This window comes from Vigna unguiculata, chromosome 2, assembly GCF_004118075.2.
Source record: "Vigna unguiculata cultivar IT97K-499-35 chromosome 2, ASM411807v1, whole genome shotgun sequence".
In the NCBI taxonomy this organism is placed as follows: domain Eukaryota; kingdom Viridiplantae; phylum Streptophyta; class Magnoliopsida; order Fabales; family Fabaceae; genus Vigna; species Vigna unguiculata.
Genome location: NC_040280.1, coordinates 33,652,876 through 33,670,347, shown reverse-complemented (window position 1 = coordinate 33,670,347; position 17,472 = coordinate 33,652,876). Strand labels below are relative to the sequence as shown.

General features: G+C 31.0%; 4 protein-coding genes across 15 annotated transcripts; 3 read left to right on the top strand and 1 right to left on the bottom strand.

The window, feature by feature from the left end:
• The first annotated feature begins 1,745 nt into the window (after positions 1 to 1,745).
• On the top strand, positions 1,746 to 7,395 carry LOC114172886 (pentatricopeptide repeat-containing protein At2g15630, mitochondrial-like). Of its 12 annotated transcripts, none has more exons than XM_028057088.1 (4): positions 1,746 to 1,861; positions 2,063 to 3,955; positions 5,158 to 5,274; positions 6,795 to 7,395. In XM_028057088.1, exons 1-4 carry the CDS (start codon positions 1,859 to 1,861, stop codon positions 7,233 to 7,235), a joined length of 2,454 nt encoding a protein of 817 aa, XP_027912889.1. In that variant the 5' UTR covers positions 1,746 to 1,858; the 3' UTR covers positions 7,236 to 7,395. The 12 variants fall into 12 exon arrangements, 10 of the variants coding, with proteins under 10 accessions (XP_027912889.1, XP_027912907.1, XP_027912902.1 ...); XR_003602419.1 differs by lacking the exon at positions 6,795 to 7,395 and adding an exon at positions 4,526 to 4,662 and having other exon boundaries at positions 1,748 to 1,861; positions 2,030 to 4,167; positions 5,158 to 5,309; XM_028057106.1 differs by lacking the exon at positions 2,063 to 3,955 and adding an exon at positions 4,526 to 4,662 and having other exon boundaries at positions 1,748 to 1,861.
• Positions 7,396 to 9,866: 2,471 nt separating this feature from the next.
• Positions 9,867 to 10,765, bottom strand: LOC114174051 (histone deacetylase 6). Its single transcript, XM_028058793.1, has 3 exons — positions 10,659 to 10,765; positions 10,286 to 10,581; positions 9,867 to 10,209 (listed from the first exon to the last, which is right to left on the bottom strand). Exons 1-3 carry the CDS (start codon positions 10,680 to 10,682, stop codon positions 10,053 to 10,055), a joined length of 477 nt encoding a protein of 158 aa, XP_027914594.1. The 5' UTR covers positions 10,683 to 10,765; the 3' UTR covers positions 9,867 to 10,052.
• A 1,693-nt stretch (positions 10,766 to 12,458) lies between these two features.
• Positions 12,459 to 14,036, top strand: LOC114173646 (40S ribosomal protein S29). Its single transcript, XM_028058147.1, has 3 exons — positions 12,459 to 12,662; positions 13,598 to 13,697; positions 13,792 to 14,036. Exons 1-3 carry the CDS (start codon positions 12,601 to 12,603, stop codon positions 13,798 to 13,800), a joined length of 171 nt encoding a protein of 56 aa, XP_027913948.1. The 5' UTR covers positions 12,459 to 12,600; the 3' UTR covers positions 13,801 to 14,036.
• Positions 14,037 to 14,164: 128 nt separating this feature from the next.
• LOC114173645 (transcription factor bHLH84-like) lies at positions 14,165 to 17,176 on the top strand. Its single transcript, XM_028058146.1, has 5 exons — positions 14,165 to 15,497; positions 15,856 to 16,237; positions 16,353 to 16,568; positions 16,650 to 16,781; positions 16,875 to 17,176. The coding sequence occupies exons 2-5, from the start codon at positions 15,881 to 15,883 to the stop codon at positions 16,986 to 16,988; spliced, it is 819 nt and encodes a 272-aa protein (XP_027913947.1). The 5' UTR covers positions 14,165 to 15,497; positions 15,856 to 15,880; the 3' UTR covers positions 16,989 to 17,176.
• The last annotated feature ends 296 nt before the right edge of the window (positions 17,177 to 17,472 follow it).

Here is a 17,472-nt window from a genome sequence, read left to right as displayed (position 1 = left end):
TAAAAATGGAAGACCTTTTTACTTTCTAGCTCAAAAGAAAACTCTAACCATAATTTAATTTGCACTACACTCCATTTATTTAACACCTAGTTTATGTATGTTTTATAAAAAAATTAATTAACTTAAAACGTCCTTTATGATGATTTGTTTCTTTATTTAATACACACACACATATATATATATATATATATATATATATATATATATATATATATATATAATTTTTTAAAATAAAAATTTTTATTTTCATCTCAAACTTCTAATTAGTAATACCTTCATGTTAGTTCTTTCTATTTTTTTTTTCAGAATCATTGTTTTTCTTCAAAATTTAATGAAACTTAAAAATAATTTTAATTTATATTTTCAAATATAAAGTAAATTAAAAAAAATAAAATAAGTGGATGACAAACTCAATTATGTTTAGTTTGCATATTTAGCAAAAGTGTTTTTTCCTGTAATTGAATTTATTCGCATTGATTAAAATAAACTAATTCTTTAATAACTAATGTACTCATTTGAAAGTTTCAAACTTTAGTTCTTATGCAACAATTTCAAGCTTATTTATCTCCAAGATTTTCAAGCTCATTACTCAACTAAATCCATATGGTCAGAACTGTAGAACAGATCAAACTTGACCATAATAGACTCCAGCAGTAGCGGACCTTTGTTTACCCATTTTTTTCTTATATTTATATAATTATATATATATATATATTTTAAAAATTTAATATTTAATATACATTATTCATTTATATTATAATAAACTTTTATATATTTGTATTTATAGATAAAGAATAGTTTTTTTCTTTTACATTTATTTTTCAATTTTATTTTGTAAACAAAAAAAATTATTTTATTAATATTATTTTTTAAGTGATTATTTATTTAATATTATTTGATTATTTTTCAAACTTAAGTATTATTAATGAAATTTAATTATAATAAAATAAAAATTATTTTATATTTAATTTTATAATTATAATGATAATAGTAATTATAATTTTATTATTATTTATTATCATAAAAAAAGGTAAATACAACATTTTTATTAATTTATATAAAAATTTTAAAATTACTCTTTCAATTTCTATTTTTATTAAAAATAATCAAATATATTTTCAGAATGTTATATAATAAATCATATTAAAATATAATAAAACATGATAATAATAATATCATAAAATATTAATTATAAATATTTTAAAAATATTTTATAATATATTAAGAATATAAATATGATTATGTGTTATTATATTATGAGATATTAACCGTAAATAGTTTGCAAATATTTTATGATATATTAAAAATATGTACAAGTTTCATTTGAGAATAAAGAAGAAAGGGTGTTTTTTTTCTTAATTATATATGTTTTAAAAATTTATACAGGATTATTTTGACAGTTTTGGGTATTTGGAAGATATTAATACAATCCAATTTTAATCAAATTACTCAGAATTTTAATACAAAATATTAAAGTTAGCGCTTACAAGGAAATATTTATAAAAATGAAAAATAAACAGCTTTTCAATTAAATCATATTAATTCATTTGATATATTTTAAAGCGATTTTGATTTTTTCTTCTTCATTTTTTGCTTTCCTTTTTAAACTATAATTTAACAACATTTATTGAAAATTAAAATAAAAGAAACAGTAATTGATTATGGAGAGTGACCAAACACGCCCTAGGGTTTTCACCTACTATATATTTCAGAATTTCGCTCCTGATTTTCATATTTCTGTGCGACTTGGAGGCTAGGGTTCTGGGATTCTTGCGTTTTGGTCGTTGCAAATCAGAAACATGGGGTATTCCAAGGTGTGGAACTCTCATCCCAAGAACTATGGGTCTGGCTCTCGCACATGGTACTAATTCATCTTCTCTTAGTGGCCATCTTGGATGGCAAAGTTGATGTTTTTCCTTGCTTGTTCTTAGCCCATTTGGTTACTATTAATATTATGAATTTTCTTTTAGTTTGAAGAATTTCTTTTAATGCCCATTTGATTTACCTTGCTGGTTCCGCTTCTGCTGAGGTTATTGCTGATGTTGCTTTTTGCCCCTTTGAGGCTGTGAAGGTCTGTGTCCAAACACAGCCTGGTTTTGCTAGGGGTTTGGCTGATGGGCTCTTAAAGTTTGTGAGATCTGAAGGAACTTTGGGGTATGCTTACAAAGTTTCCACTGAGATTTCACCATCCATTATGAAATTCCTTAAAATCTTCAAATCCAAACCCTTCAATCTCCGAACTTTCAGTTCTCTTTCCCTTCCCACCATCGTCACACCAATCACCGAATCCGAACTCTTAAATTCCATCGAATCTTCTCAGTGGCATTTCATCAAACATGCTGCGCCACACTACACTCCCTCTCTTCTCTCTTCCACTCTAACCTCCCTCCGCCACAAACCCCAAGTCGTCCTTCAGCTTCTCTCCCATCTCAATGACCACCCTCATTCCCTCGACTTAACCACCTCTTCCCTCGCTGCTTGCATCCTCTGTTGCCTCCCATCTCCCAAACCCTCTATCAACCTCTTACAGAGCCTCATTCTATGTTCCACTGTCACAAACAAAACTATTTTCTATGAGTTGGAACTTTCCCGCGACCGCGTGGATGCCAAGACAAGTCTCATCTTTGACCTTCTGGCCAGGGCCTATTGTGAACTCAAGAAGCCCAATGAGGTCTTGGAGTGTTTCTACTTGATGAAGGAAAAGGGTGTTGAGCCCAACATTGAGACTTGCAATCAGATGCTAAGTCTGTTTTTAAGACTGAACAGGACTCACATGGCTTGGGTTTTGTATGCTGAGATGTTTACGATGAAGATAAAGTCTAGTGTGTACACTTTCAACATCATGGTTAATGTCTTGTGTAAAGAAGGGAAGTTGAAGAAGGCAAAGGAGTTCATTGAGTACATGGAGGCTCTTGGGGTGAAGCCTAATGTTGTCACATATAACACTGTTATACATGGACACTGTTTGAGAGGGAAGTTCCAAATGGCCCGTGTGATCTTTCAAACAATGAAAGATAAAGGTCTTGAGCCTGATTGCTATACGTATAATTCTTTCATATCTGGGTTGTGTAAAGAAAGAAGACTCGAGGAGGCTACTGGTTTACTTTGTAAAATGTTAGAAATTGGCTTGGTTCCAAATGCAGTAACATATAACGCGTTGATTGATGGGTTTTGCAACAAAGGGGATCTGGATAAGGCTTTTGCATGCAGGGATGAGATGATAAGTAAAGGTGTAACGACAACTTTGGTTACATACAATTTGTTTATTCATGCACTGTTTATGGAAGGAAGGATGGGGGAGGCTGATAATATGATAAAAGAAATGCGAGAAAAAGGCATGAAGCCTGATGCTGTTACTTATAACATATTGATTAATGGTTATTGTAGATGCGGGGATGCAAAGAGAGCCTTTAGCCTTCTTGATGAAATGGTGGGAAAAGGGATTCAGCCAACTTTGGTCACGTATACATCACTTATATCTGTTTTGGGTAAAAGGAATAGAATGAAAGAAGCAGATGCCTTGTTTAATAAGGTTCAACAAGAAGGTTTGTTGGTAGATGCTGTAATGTTTAACGCCTTGATCGATGGTCATTGTGCAAATGGTAATATTGATAGTGCATTTCAACTCTTGAAACAGATGGATAACATGAAGGTTCTTCCTGATGAAATCACTTATAACACCTTGATGCAAGGATACTGCAGAGAGGGGAAAGTGGAAGAAGCTAAACAGCTTCTTGATGAGATGAAGAGAAGGGGGATCAAACCTGATCACATTAGTTACAACACACTCATTAGTGGTTACAGTAAAAGAGGTGATATGAAGGATGCGTTTAGAGTTCGCGATGAAATGTTGACTACAGGATTTGATCCTACAATTCTCACTTACAATGCTCTTATACAAGGTTTGTGCAAAAATGGGGAAGGTGAGCATGCTGAAGAGCTCCTCAAAGAAATGGTAAGTAAAGGCATCACTCCTGACGACAGCACCTACCTATCTATAATTGAGGCCATGGAGAAAGTTGATGACATGTAGGAAAATGATGATAAATGAATTGAGGAAGAAAATAGTATTTCACAGTGAATTTCTAGCATTGGAATTTGGACACAAGCATGTCAACGTTCCTTGTTCTACAAGCTGAATCAACATTCCATGTGTATGAGTAACAGGTCAAAGAAGTTCTTGAAAAACTATAATTTTCCTTAGTTCACTTCTTTTGTAGCAAGAGTTTTACTTTTTACTTCATTAGTTATATTAGTTTTTAACCATATGGTTTACAAAATGTTTATTGATGATTTTGTTTAAAAATAAAAATAACAGCCAATGGCTGAGTTTGTCCGTCTTTGGTACAGAGTTATGCAGGAAGATTTTTGTGACAAGCAAAATATTTATTGCTTTAAAGAGAACAGTAATTGCTTTAAATATTTTCAAGTCTTCCACTTTTTGGTGTTTTGTTTACTGCTTAATAATCTTATTCTGTGCACTGTATTGTAGTTAATTTGTTTTCTTCTCATAATTCTTTTACAGTGTTTTTGTGTACGACATCCATGAGCTTTTCCTGCTGTTGTTGCTGTAGCAGTTCGTACTCTCTTTTTCTTTCAGAGGATAGTTGATTTGGATATGGAATGTTGAACACGTCCAATCCTTTGGTTCTCACACCATTTGTATGTTCACAATTTTAGTAATTGGTTTTTCACATGCATTGCTTGACATTATTTGTGCTGCTTGCTTTCTTGTCCTGCCCAACCTTTTTTTTTCATATATTTCACTTTGTTTGGAGAAAAATAAAAAACCATGCGTAAGCTTGTGTGGCCTCTAGACACTAAAGCTGAAAGATATATTATTCATGAATGTGACACTAAATTTCTGTGCTGTGGCTATATTCAATGATGAGAAAATCATTGAAGTGAAACTGTTGTTTTTGGGTCACATTTCTTAACACTTTAAAGCAAACATTATATTTTCCCAACTTATAAATGATTAAATGGATGTATTTTACTATGCTTTTGTTTATGACTAAGTTATTAATTTTTGTAGGACACTATTTTACTGAATACGAATAAAATGGAATATTTTACATGTGGAATTTACATTTTTTTGCCTAAGTTGTGTACCAAGTATTTTCATATTCAATTTGGTTGATGGTCTATATTATGCAGATCAAACTTCCAGTTCATCTACGAGTGGGCTTATGTTCAAGACCTCCACAACGTGTCTGTGTCCAAGAGGTTTTGGAGAGGGAAGTTCGCTTGTCATACTGGAACAAAGTTAAGCAGGTAATTTATCAAAGCTAGAACCACACTAAATTTTACTTCTGTTGCAAATTGTCCTATGATGAGACAATTAGATTGCATTGCCACTCATGATCTTTTCATGGTTATGAATGGATTAGATATTTTTGTTCCTCTGTTTTTGTTATGTAGAGGAATAGATGCTTTTTTAAATAGAATGCTTTTTTATTTTCCAGTTTCCTTGTGAGGTAACTCACTCCAGGATCATATTTCAGGTGAATTGTTGTAGAATCTTCTTAGAGAATTTGAACATAGAAAAGAGAGTGAAAATTGAATAAGAACAGAATGTTTTTATTTACTGCTTTCACACATTGAATCTTGTGTACAAGAGGGATTAATAGACACAAATGTCTAAGAAGCTGTACAGAGACAAAATATACAATGAAAGAAACATAGCTTTTAATTTTAAGACCATACTCTTCCATAGATTTAGATTTCAGTCTAACAACACACATTGTAATGCACAATTCTTGCTAGAGACTTAGTTTGAAGTCCAAAGTATGCATGAATCTTGTCCCAAACTTCATAGAAATGACTGGCTCCAAGCACATGAGAAAGAACAGACTTCGAAAGTGTAGATTGAAGTCAAACTGGTAACATCTGATCTTGGACCTTCCGACTTTCATATTCAGGATTAATAATGACTAGTGGTGCGGCAAATGAACAATCAAACAAGAGAAATACCAGAGATTCAATTTTTGGAAAACTTGCACTGACAACATGCACATATCCATATTGTCATTTTTTGTTTACCATAAAAAAATGAATAATGCATTACATGTTTATTACCTTAGATGTTAAAAAAGAAACGAAGACTTATTTTTAAGCAGAATGATCAAATTGTTTGCAATGACTAAATTGGGCATAATTTAATCACTGGTAACAATTTGGTCATATTGCTTAAAAAATCATTGTTTTTTTAAACATCCGATGTAATGAATAAATTATATATAATTCTTGTTTATTTCTTATGGTCAACAAAAAAATGAGAATAGCTTTTGAAAACAAGAGTATAGTTAAACACTACAGAACTTTTTTTTCAAGTTCCTCGAACTGAATTTTTTTATAGTATGAGCAAATGTTTACTTGATTTTTTGGTGATTTACCTTCGTTCAATTTTACAATTCCGAACTCGTGAACAAAAATAATGACATTGTTGAAGAACCTTTTGAGATTTGTCATCTTCTTGAAGTCTAAGATTTGAAAACTCAAATGATCTATCTTTTAAGAATGATATGTACAATCACATCATTTAGTTAATTGTATCTTTGGTTTTTAAAGCAAGCAATGGTGCTAGTCGACAATTTTTTTCCAAACTGGTTTTGGATAAAAGTATCTTGTTTCATTTATTTATTTTCATTTGAAAAAAAAACATATTTCTAAGATTTCTTTGACTAAGCTTTTGAGTGTAGTGGTAGTACACTAGTGCTGACTTTGATCGCTGATTATTTTTTCCATTTTAACCCAAAACCCATGTTTCATGACATGTATGATATTAAATGAAGTGGAGGTCTTGGAGGAACAAATCAGATATGGTTCTTCTCAAAGATATTGTGCCTGCAGCTCATAACAACATAGAGAGTAAGTTTATAGTTTTGGAGAAAGGCAGCACTGCACTAGAAGGGAAGAATAGGATATGCTTGACTCTTGTAGCTGATGAGACAGCTGCAGTTCATCTTCAGCTTTGGGGAGATGAATGCAATGCTTTTGATTCAGGCGATATAATTCATTTGAGGAAAGGAATATTTTCCTACCAGCATGGTAATCTTATACTGAGGGCAGGCAAGAGAGGAAAGCTGGAGAAGAGTGGAGAGTTTGTGATGTCCTATGTTGAGATACCAAACATGAGTGAGATTCATTGGATCCCTCACGCAACTAATTCTAAATATTATATCCAGGACTATGTAATATCTCCCCACTCACGCATCTTCCCTCCAATTCCATAGAGGGATGTGCTCTTTTTTTATACTTCCACAATTTTTTTCAGATTAAGATTTTCAACATATTTTAGATAAAAAGAAATTTAGCTTTTATTTAAGTACTTCTGTTTATTATGGTTGGAGGATTATATACAGTAGTCTTGAATGATATAGTAATTTTTGAAGACACTAATCGTCGTTTATGACCAATTGAGATCTTGATATATGTTATTCCTCTCGCCACAAGAATTATGTATTTCAAGTATGTACCTACCAAGCACAGTCGACTAGATAGTAATTAATTTGATGTTATCTGTGAAAGTATATAGTTATCAGAATAATTTTTCAAATAAAGAAAAATTATAGTACTCGAAAAATAATCCATCAAAAATTAGTCCACAGTTCAAAAAAAAAATCCTAAAAGTTGTATTAATATTTGAGCTAAAATGATAGTTTTTAAATTTAGAGACTGGATGAAACAAATGAAATTTTAACTTTTTCTTTTTTACTTCTGGTTTTAAAAATCAAAATTTTCAACAACTAGTATTCAAAATTTGGTGCAAATTTACCCACATTGTTTTGCTTCACTAATTTTTGTTAACTAGGTAAATTTTCCCACCATGATGTTCCTTACTTACATGTAAAATTCTTAAGTCTTTACAATAAACTATAGAATGAAATAATGAATTCAGAATATATTTGAAACTGGTGAGTTTAAATGGTGCCCCGATTAATAATTGTTACAGTAGATCAATACACTATAATAAACTCTCCGGTGAAACTGTTATACAAAGGAAATAAACCAAATTATAATAATAATAAATAAAAAATACATTGGTGAGCTATATCCGACTATTAAGTGACCTTGCATTTAAGTGTGCCTCTTTGTACACAGATTAATATAACTACTCTAAATTCAAGCTGCTTGTTCTGAAAGCATTAAAGTAAAAGCTAAACTAAGATTACATCACTACATTCCTGGTTATCGTAAATTTTGGTTGATGATATTTACTGGAAGAAAATTGAAATACTTTTAGAGAGAAATTCAAAGTTGTAATACTCGGTTTGTAATAAATAATTTCAATTGTAATGTTGGTTGGTGTCAATTTTTTATATATGAATTGAGTTTAATAATTTTCTTTTGAAAAACTCATTGATGATATCAAATTTAAAATTTTTTCTTAGTGATCGATTAAGATGAATTCTTGTATCAAATGTTTTTTTAATGAGAAGTAAGTCAAGCATGTCTTATTACAGTAAGTGACAATACAAATAAGGATTTACTTATGATAAAGTTGAAGGAGACTTTTATTTTGAAGAGTGATGTAATAAAATATCATAGACAAAAACTCATAAATTTTTTATATTTCGGAGTTGAGAGTGATGTAAGTCGGATTAATAAGTTCTTGGTGTCATACACCCATCAAACCCTCTTTTGACAAATCAATTAAAAAGGATTACAAGAAAACAAACTTGGTCAAACGCTACTCTTGTTTATCATCGTGTACTGAATCAGGATGCATTCATCGATTCAGTTTTTACCAATAACTAACTACTCTTTGATTTGTGAGAGATAAACATGTGAGGAGATTGTAAAGCCTCTAATGCAATCTTTGTTCAATTTTCATCAAATTCAAAAAATCCCAATTAACTCATTAAAAATGGGAGATTTTATTTACTTTCAATCTCAAAAGACAAAACTTTAACCATAATTTAATTTGGACTACAACCCATTTATCATTACTTAACACCTAATTTATGTTTTATAAAATTATTAATTAACTTAAAACTTCCTTTATGATTATTTGTTTCTTCATTTAATATATATATATATATATATATATATATTTAAATTTTTACAACAAAAATTATCATTTTTATCTCAAACTTCTAATTCCTAATACCTTCATGTTAGTTCTTTCCATTTTTTTAAAGAATCATTGTTTCCTTCAAAATTTAAGTAGTTTAAAGTTGTCCAATTTATTTGGATTGATCATACATCTTCCTTGAAACTTAAATAATTTTAATTTATATGGTCAAATATAAATTAAATTAACATAAGTGGATGACAAATTCAATCATGTTGGTTTGCATATTCACCAAAAGTGTTTTTCCTGTAATTGAATTTATCAGCATTGATTAAAATAAACTAATTCTGTAATAACTAATGTACTCATTTGAAAGTTTCAAACTTTAGTTCTTATGAAACAATTTCAAGCTTATTTATCTCCAAGATTTTCATCGTCGCATGTTTTAATCCTCAACATAACATCAAGTATAATCCTAGTGTCGTTGGAGTCTAATCCAGTCCTGTAATCAGATGATGTACCTCAACTTATTATTAGTTACTTGCTTACTCCTTTCCAATCATATGATAAATAGTGTCATGCAGGTAAAACAAATTTATCTTTTGCATTTCACACAATGAAATGCATAGCCCTGTAATTACAAACAGCGATACCTCTGTATGTGTTTCGTTCGGGGAAAGCAAAAATTAAGAACAACATACTTACTTCACTAGAGTTAGGTAAAATCAATTTAGAGGGGAAAGAAGGGAAAACATTCCATCACATGTATACCAATACGAAAATTTTACCCTGGCTTGACACAAAGGATGCAGAACTGAATTAACTATGAGGCTAAATCGAGTAGAAGATGTGAAGTAAAACTCAAGAGGAAGCATGGGATTGATGAAGTAAAATCTTACAATTGTTTAGCCGGAATTTCAAATCCCTTAATTACCACATACTGTATTGGCAAAACGAAACTAGATAGAGAGTGCAGATGAAAATTGAGGGCAAAGAAAATATACATACTATCCAACAGCAACAGCAGTGATATAAGTTAACGGGCAGAGGAAGGTTGATGTTGTTGAATAAGTGGGAGTGGTGGAGACTCACCGAATTTCATTACATAAGCTAGTTGATGAATAGGGCGCAGTTGGGGGATGAGTTGGGCATCCAAGTAAGCGTCGCAGGAGAAACACCAGAAGGAGAGATCACTGATAGAGAAAGGGGAGGAATGGATGAGGGAATGAATGCATGAAGGAAAAAGAGGAATAGCATAATAATAGTTACCTGAAACTGAGGGCGAGAGAGTGATTGGTGTGGTGGAAGTGGTGGAGCATGTGCTTGTTCACGAAACGGCCACAGAGGACTTCCTTGCAGGAGAGGCAGAGCCAGTTTTCGGAGGGGTGTTGACAGGTGTGGCAGGGTGTGTCCGGAGGCGGAATGTGGCTGAGATCGGCGGATAAGGAGGAGAGATGATCGCAAGAAGATCGAGCCTCCACCCATCCGGATTCAGAGCCATAGATAAGGTCGTATTCTTCTTCCGATAACCCTAAACCTCTACCTCTACCTTCACCTTCACCTTCCTGATCGCAATCATCAAACTGAATTCAGATGAATAAATACAAAGAGTCTATGAAATTCCGAAGTTCTAGGAAATTACCGGCGCAGAAGAAGAGGAAGCCATGATCCCTCAAATTTGAACCTTTCTCTCTGCTTCTGCTACTTACTTCACACAGGGAGAGTTTCCAAAATTAGGTGTTTATATATCCCAGCCCAGCCCAATCTGGCCCAGTAGGCAGAGTCTTCTTCCTTTCCGGGTGGAGGTTAAATATTTTCATATCTCATAGTAATTACGATTTTTAAAAATGACGATCAAAATTTTAAGTGTATTTAGAAGCTAATGAGATGTATTTATGTATTTTAAAATTTATTTTTATATGTAACTAGTTCGGATTATATTTTGTTTATTTTGTATATTAAAATAATAAAGGTGAAAATATTATATAATAAAATATTATAAAAATTATATTATATTATTGTAAATGTTATTATTAAAGTAATTAAGTAGAAAATCTAAATGATATAATAATAGTTTTAGTTTTAAATATAATAAATAAAATTGATATTATAATATCATACAATTAATTAATTTTACGAAATAATAATAATAATTTTTAATATGAGAATGTATGCACAATTCTTTTTTTCAAAATTTTTAGAATAATAATATAATTTTTATTATATTAATTTAATCTTTAAAAATACTAATAATAATATTAATATGAATTAAAAAATTTTAAAACATCAAAAATCTTTTTAGCAAAAAGTATTTAATATAATAACGTAAAACTTATAATAATAATACACTATGAATCTTAATAATATTAATAAATTTATAATACCAATAATAACACACTAATGATAATAATAATATTTATGACAAAAATATTAATATTAAAGCTAATGTTAATCATAATAATCTATAATTATCAACAACAAAACAAATTAAAAGGACAAATAATTGAAATATGATCTTATAATAAATAAAATTAAGAAATGTCTGACTATTATAATAATAATAATAATAATATTTAATAAAATAATAATAATAATACAACAATTACATATATAAATATAAATAGATATATATCATTTGTGTTTTCTTTTATTTTTATAATTTTATCTTCTTAATTATTATTTGTTAATTTCGTAATTTTTTTTTATTATTTTTCACAAAACACAAAGACTCACAAATGGGATATATATATATATATATATATATATATATATATATATATATATATATATATATATATAAATTTTTCTGATGATATTTATGCATAAGTTTTTGAAGTTATAGTAAACATATGTATTAAATAAATTATACTCATGATAATCAAAATACTTTGAGAATGTTGTATAATAAATCATATTAAAATATAATAAAACATGATAATAAATTATAATATCATAAAATATTAATTGTAAATATTTTTAAAATATTTTTTAATATATTAAGAATATAAATATTATTATATGTTATTATATTGTGAGATATTAACCGTAAATAGTTTGAAAATATTTTATAATATATTGGAAATATGTACAAGTTTCATTTGAGAATAAAGAAGAAAAAGTGTTTTTTTTTTTTAATTATATATGTTTTAAAAATTTATACAGGATTATTTTGACAGTTTTGGGTATTTGGAAGATATTAAGACAATCCAATTTTAACCAAATCACTCAGAATTTTAATACAAAATATTCAATTTAGCGCTTACAAGGAAATATTTATAAAAATGAAAAATAAACAGCTTTTCAATTAAATCAATTACTAAATCATATTAATTCATTTGATATATTTTAAAGCGATTTTGATTTATTTTTCATTTTTGGCTTTCCTTTTTAAACTATTATTTAATAACATTTCTTAAAATTTAAAATAAAGCAAACAGTAATTGATTAAGAGAGTGACCAAACACGTCCTAGGGTTTTCACTCTACTATATATTTCAGAATTTCGCTCTTGATTTTCATATTTCTGTGCGACTTGGAGGCTAGGGTTTTGGGATTCTTGCGTTTTCGTCTTTGCAAATCAGCAACATGGGGCACTCCAACGTGTGGAACTCCCATCCAAAAAACTATGGGCCTGGCTCTCGCACCTGGTACTAATTCATCTTCCCTTAGTGGTGGTCTTGGATGGCAAAGTTGATACTTTTCCCTGCGTGTTCTTAGTCCATTTGATTACTATTAATATTATGAATTTTTTCTTAGTTTGAAGGATTTATTTTGATCCCCATTTGAAAGCCGTGAGTGAGTCGTATCACCGTTTTTGTGATAACCAATGTTTTCCTCATCGTTTGGGTTTGAATTGAGTTTTTAGTACCATTTCTATTTTATTTTGTTGAAGTTTTGGCGTGTCTGTAATATTGATTTTAAATATAATTAATTTGGATGAATTGATTTTCTTTAAAAATGAATTTTGAAAATATCTATTTAAAAACGCTTAGCAGGAAAACTCTGTTAACGTTAAAAGCTACCAATTTTACATATGATTGTTTATCTGAACTTATATTGTGCATCAGTGTGTAGATCGGGTTTTGTGATTGGATGTATATTCTTTGAGGATGTCCTTAGATTAGTGATTGAGCATCCTTTTTGGATATTTAACGATTGTGTGAAGATACTGCACTATAATGCCAGACATTTGCAAATTGGTATTTTGGTATTTAGTTGTCGATGGACCAATACATTTGTAAGCTGTCTCGAGTGTTGATCCTGACCATATGATTGGAGATCATCATAGTGATTTTGTATAATTGCTTGTGAAATAGGTTATTTCTTGCCTTGTAAAAATGTATGTCTTACTTTAAAACTTTGTTGGGCATACATATGCTGCCTCTAGTTTCACTATGTTTCATTGTTTTCCTCTGTTTTTAATTTTGGATTTTAGAACTTTAGGGGTCTTCTTGTTTGTCTAGTTTTTTGTCTGTCCAAGTTCAGATTATTATACTGTTTGTGAATTGGTGGTGCTTAATTGGTTTCTCTTTATTCTGATGAGATTTGTTGATTGATTGGGATGCGTTCTTCTGTTCTGCAGCCGCGTGTGTGGGAACCCTCATGGATTGATTAGGAAGTATGGGCTTATGTGTTGCAGGCAGTGTTTCCGTAGTAATGCCAAGGAAATTGGCTTCATTAAGGTAAACATTTTTTATTTATCTGCATGGATTTCAAATTTTCCATATTATTCCTGCACAGGTTTTCATAACCACTTTTTTTTTGTTTGCGTTGCAGTATCGCTGAATGAGTGATCAGTGTCCATCTTCCCCTACGGTTTTTGGATTCTGGCATTAGTGATGATGTGGTGGGGATGATTTCATTGTTTGAAGAATTTAAGAATTTCTATGGCATTTATTCAAGTTATTTATCACGCTCAAGTTGTTGAACTGAGAATCTTTTTGTTTTATATAATTGTTTTGAGCTATATGTTTTTGTGGCCATTTATCATTATGCAATTTTCTATACCTACTTCTTTAGTAGTTCCATGTGTTTGGTTTTATATTGACCAGGATGGTACAAATGTCATCACCCTTCCAACGCCAATACTTGTACTTTTATATTGGGTCTTATCCTAACCCCGTTTGGAAAAAGCGGAAAAGTTCTACAGCTGTTGAAATTATTTTTAAGAATATTTTCGCATAATTGTAATTTGTTATAACGTTTTCATTGAAAAAGAATTCTTAAATTCTAGAAAATAATTGAAATTTAAAATTTATAATGTAGAAAATTGTTTCATGATTAATATTAAAATTCGTGGTCAGTATTTTAGTGGCATGGATTGACTTGATAGAGAGTGCCTCCTCAAAGAACTCAAGGGCCAGTGATAAAAGATGTATCTGGACCTGTGTGTGTTACGCCCTGAATCTGTATTCAGATAGTATTTTTATTTGCCGATGCTTTTCTATCAGTGTTTTGTATAGTATAGTGTAAATAACAATTCTTGTGGCCACGAGTTCAATGCATAACGATTATTTCAGGTTTAAAAACAACACAAATATTGCAGTTTTCACACGGCAGTCATCGTAACTGCAAACAGCCTGGATTCTAACTTGAATTCTTCTCACTCTAAAGCTATTAGCATTATTTTGCAGGACTTGCCTGGCTTGCCTTACCCCAAATAAAAGTGGAGTGAAAAAACCCAAATTCAAACTAATTTATACTATTCTTTGATGTACTTTGAGATTATTGATTCCATATGTTAAATTACACAGAACTGTTCCTAACATTTTGAATAGAACTTTTAAGTCCATTTTTACCATACAATCCTTACATGGATAGTTTTACACTGTATATCTGTTGAAAGCTTATTTTCTCATGACTGTTAAGAGGAAACATGCTTGGGAGGAACTGTCTTTTGACAACTTAACATGCACAGCATAGCATTCACACTCTCCTTAGGTCACAGCTTACAAAAATAATTAGCCAAAAAATCTTACATGAACTGCACTCATTCACAGACTGATCTCCTGAGATGAATGTACCACCAGAGCAAATACTATACATGCATGTAAACTGTTATCAGCAACCATATGTGATTCAGACCCCCTCATATACTTTGTAGAAAATATAACACTAACTTTGTTCAGTTTTTATTTCTTTATTAAGGGATAAAAATGAACTATGTAATGAAGAGAAATGCGTACAAAAATTTGTTGTAGGAATAATACATTTCCTTCTGGACAGAAGGAAGAGTCTGGTATTTCATCTTTCCACGTAATGTGATATAGTGTCAACTCAAATCTACTCTGGAAACTTGAGTTGAAGTCCGTGGAAAATGTGATGGGTTTTTAACAACTGTGGAGGGGACAAAAATCCAGTTACAGATAATGCTGTCTGGTTAAATAACAGTTTAGAACTCAGACTCATCACCACGATCTCAAACTGCCAGCCGTTTTATGTTCCTTTTCAACGCATACATAACCCACGTCTCCCAATTACAGGTGTAATTCTCTTTCTTTATCTCCTTCAATTTCCTACCTTCCAAACTTCCTTACTGCATGCCTCACACTACTCATTCTCCAATCTTTAATTTAATATAAGATAGAGTGGAATATTTTCATACCCATGTCTCAAAAGACGTACTTTGAGACTTAGTCAGATGCTATGCTATATAATTATTGCCAATTATATGTGATGATTCAGTTCAGATGTTTTCTTATGGATAGTGATACAGCCATTCCCTCTATTAGCATTACTATAAATAGAGTGTTTCTCCAACTTTTCCGTTCAAGCATTTAAACAAATAGTGGAGCTTCTTATTCTGCATTACACATACACACACTCTCTCTCTCTTTATAGTTACTGGCATCCAAAGAAAAAGCAAATGGAGCATATTGAGGAGATGTCTCAAGAATGGATGAGTTGTCTCAGTGAAGTGTACACAGAGGAGGAAGCTGACTTCATGAACCAGCTGCTTGGTAACTGCTCAATCCCAGAACAGTTTTATGAAAGTTTGAACATGGAAACAAAAGCTCCAAATGCAGATTCACAATCCCAGAACAGTGCTCATAGTACCATTGGTTTTTCCTTACAAGAGTTGGGTCTTGAGTCAGGGAGAGAGAATCTTGCTGACATGGATTTGCAGGATCACAATGTACGCCAAATACTAGTTTCTGAACCAGAAAAGGATAATAGCAGAAGCATGGAGAAATCAGAAAAAAGGTTTAGGAGCTCATTTGAGGTAGAATACCACCAAGTTTAATTCTACTAGTTATATTACTCTCTTTTCTCGCATTTCCTTCTCATGCAGAATTTATGATACGTGTTTGTCTTCATGAACCGTGATTTTCATATAGGGCCCAGAGAACAAGAGGAATGTGAAATCTAAGAAGAATCCAAAACCAGCTTCTTTAAGGAACACTGAAGAGGAAGCAAGTCCTGACCCTCAGAATCAGACCTTAAACAGTTGCTGTTCAGATGATGACTCCAAAGATTCTAGAGCGCCAAAGTTAAGTGGAAAATCAATATCTAATAGAGACCCTGCAACTGATACACAGAGCGCGTATGCAAGAGTAAGTCATTTTTCTGATTGCTGACACTTCATGATACTGTTTAATTCGAGGAATTGGGTCTTATATTTTGCATTTGTGCAGAAGAGAAGAGAAAGAATAAATGAAAGACTGAGAATTCTACAGAGTCTGGTCCCGAATGGAACTAAGGTGGATATCAGCACAATGCTTGATGAAGCTGTGCAATATGTGAAGTTTTTACAGCTTCAAATTAAGGTAACAACTTGGTTATCCTTCTTACTTTAGCTGCATCTAAAATTTGAAAAGAAACAACAACTGATACTATTTCCCACATTTGAATTTGAACAGCTTCTGAGTTCTGATGATCTGTGGATGTACGCTCCCATTGCTTTCAATGGAATGAACATTGGCCTCGAACTTAACATCAACATCACAAAACAACAAAAAAAATGCATATCATAGAAGTGAAAGAATATTGAGAGCAGGCAGAATCATTCTGTGATGTTTATATAAGCTCTGTTCACAACTAGTGTATATCAACGACAATGGAGACGCATGAAATTACTCAAAATTACTCAACCATGTGTCTTTCTGAACAACGATACATAAACTTCGGTTCATTTTTTATTCTTTGATTGAGCATTTGCGAACATTCTTCAATGGATAATTTTGCTTCACTTTGGGTCGTTAGCATTTCATGCAATAATTGTACTGGAAAAATAAAATATAAACAATCATATCTTTAACAATTACGTGATGTTTTTAAAGCTTGTTACCAGAATATATCATATGTAACTTTATCTGTTTTCTGAATTTTACCAACCGTTTATTAAATGCGTGCTGAGATTAATTTATTTTGTATTTGAAACAGTTTATAACTGAAATCTCATTGCTAAAGCCTTTTTTTTTTCTTCAGAAATGTTTTTCTAAAATTTAAATTAATCAG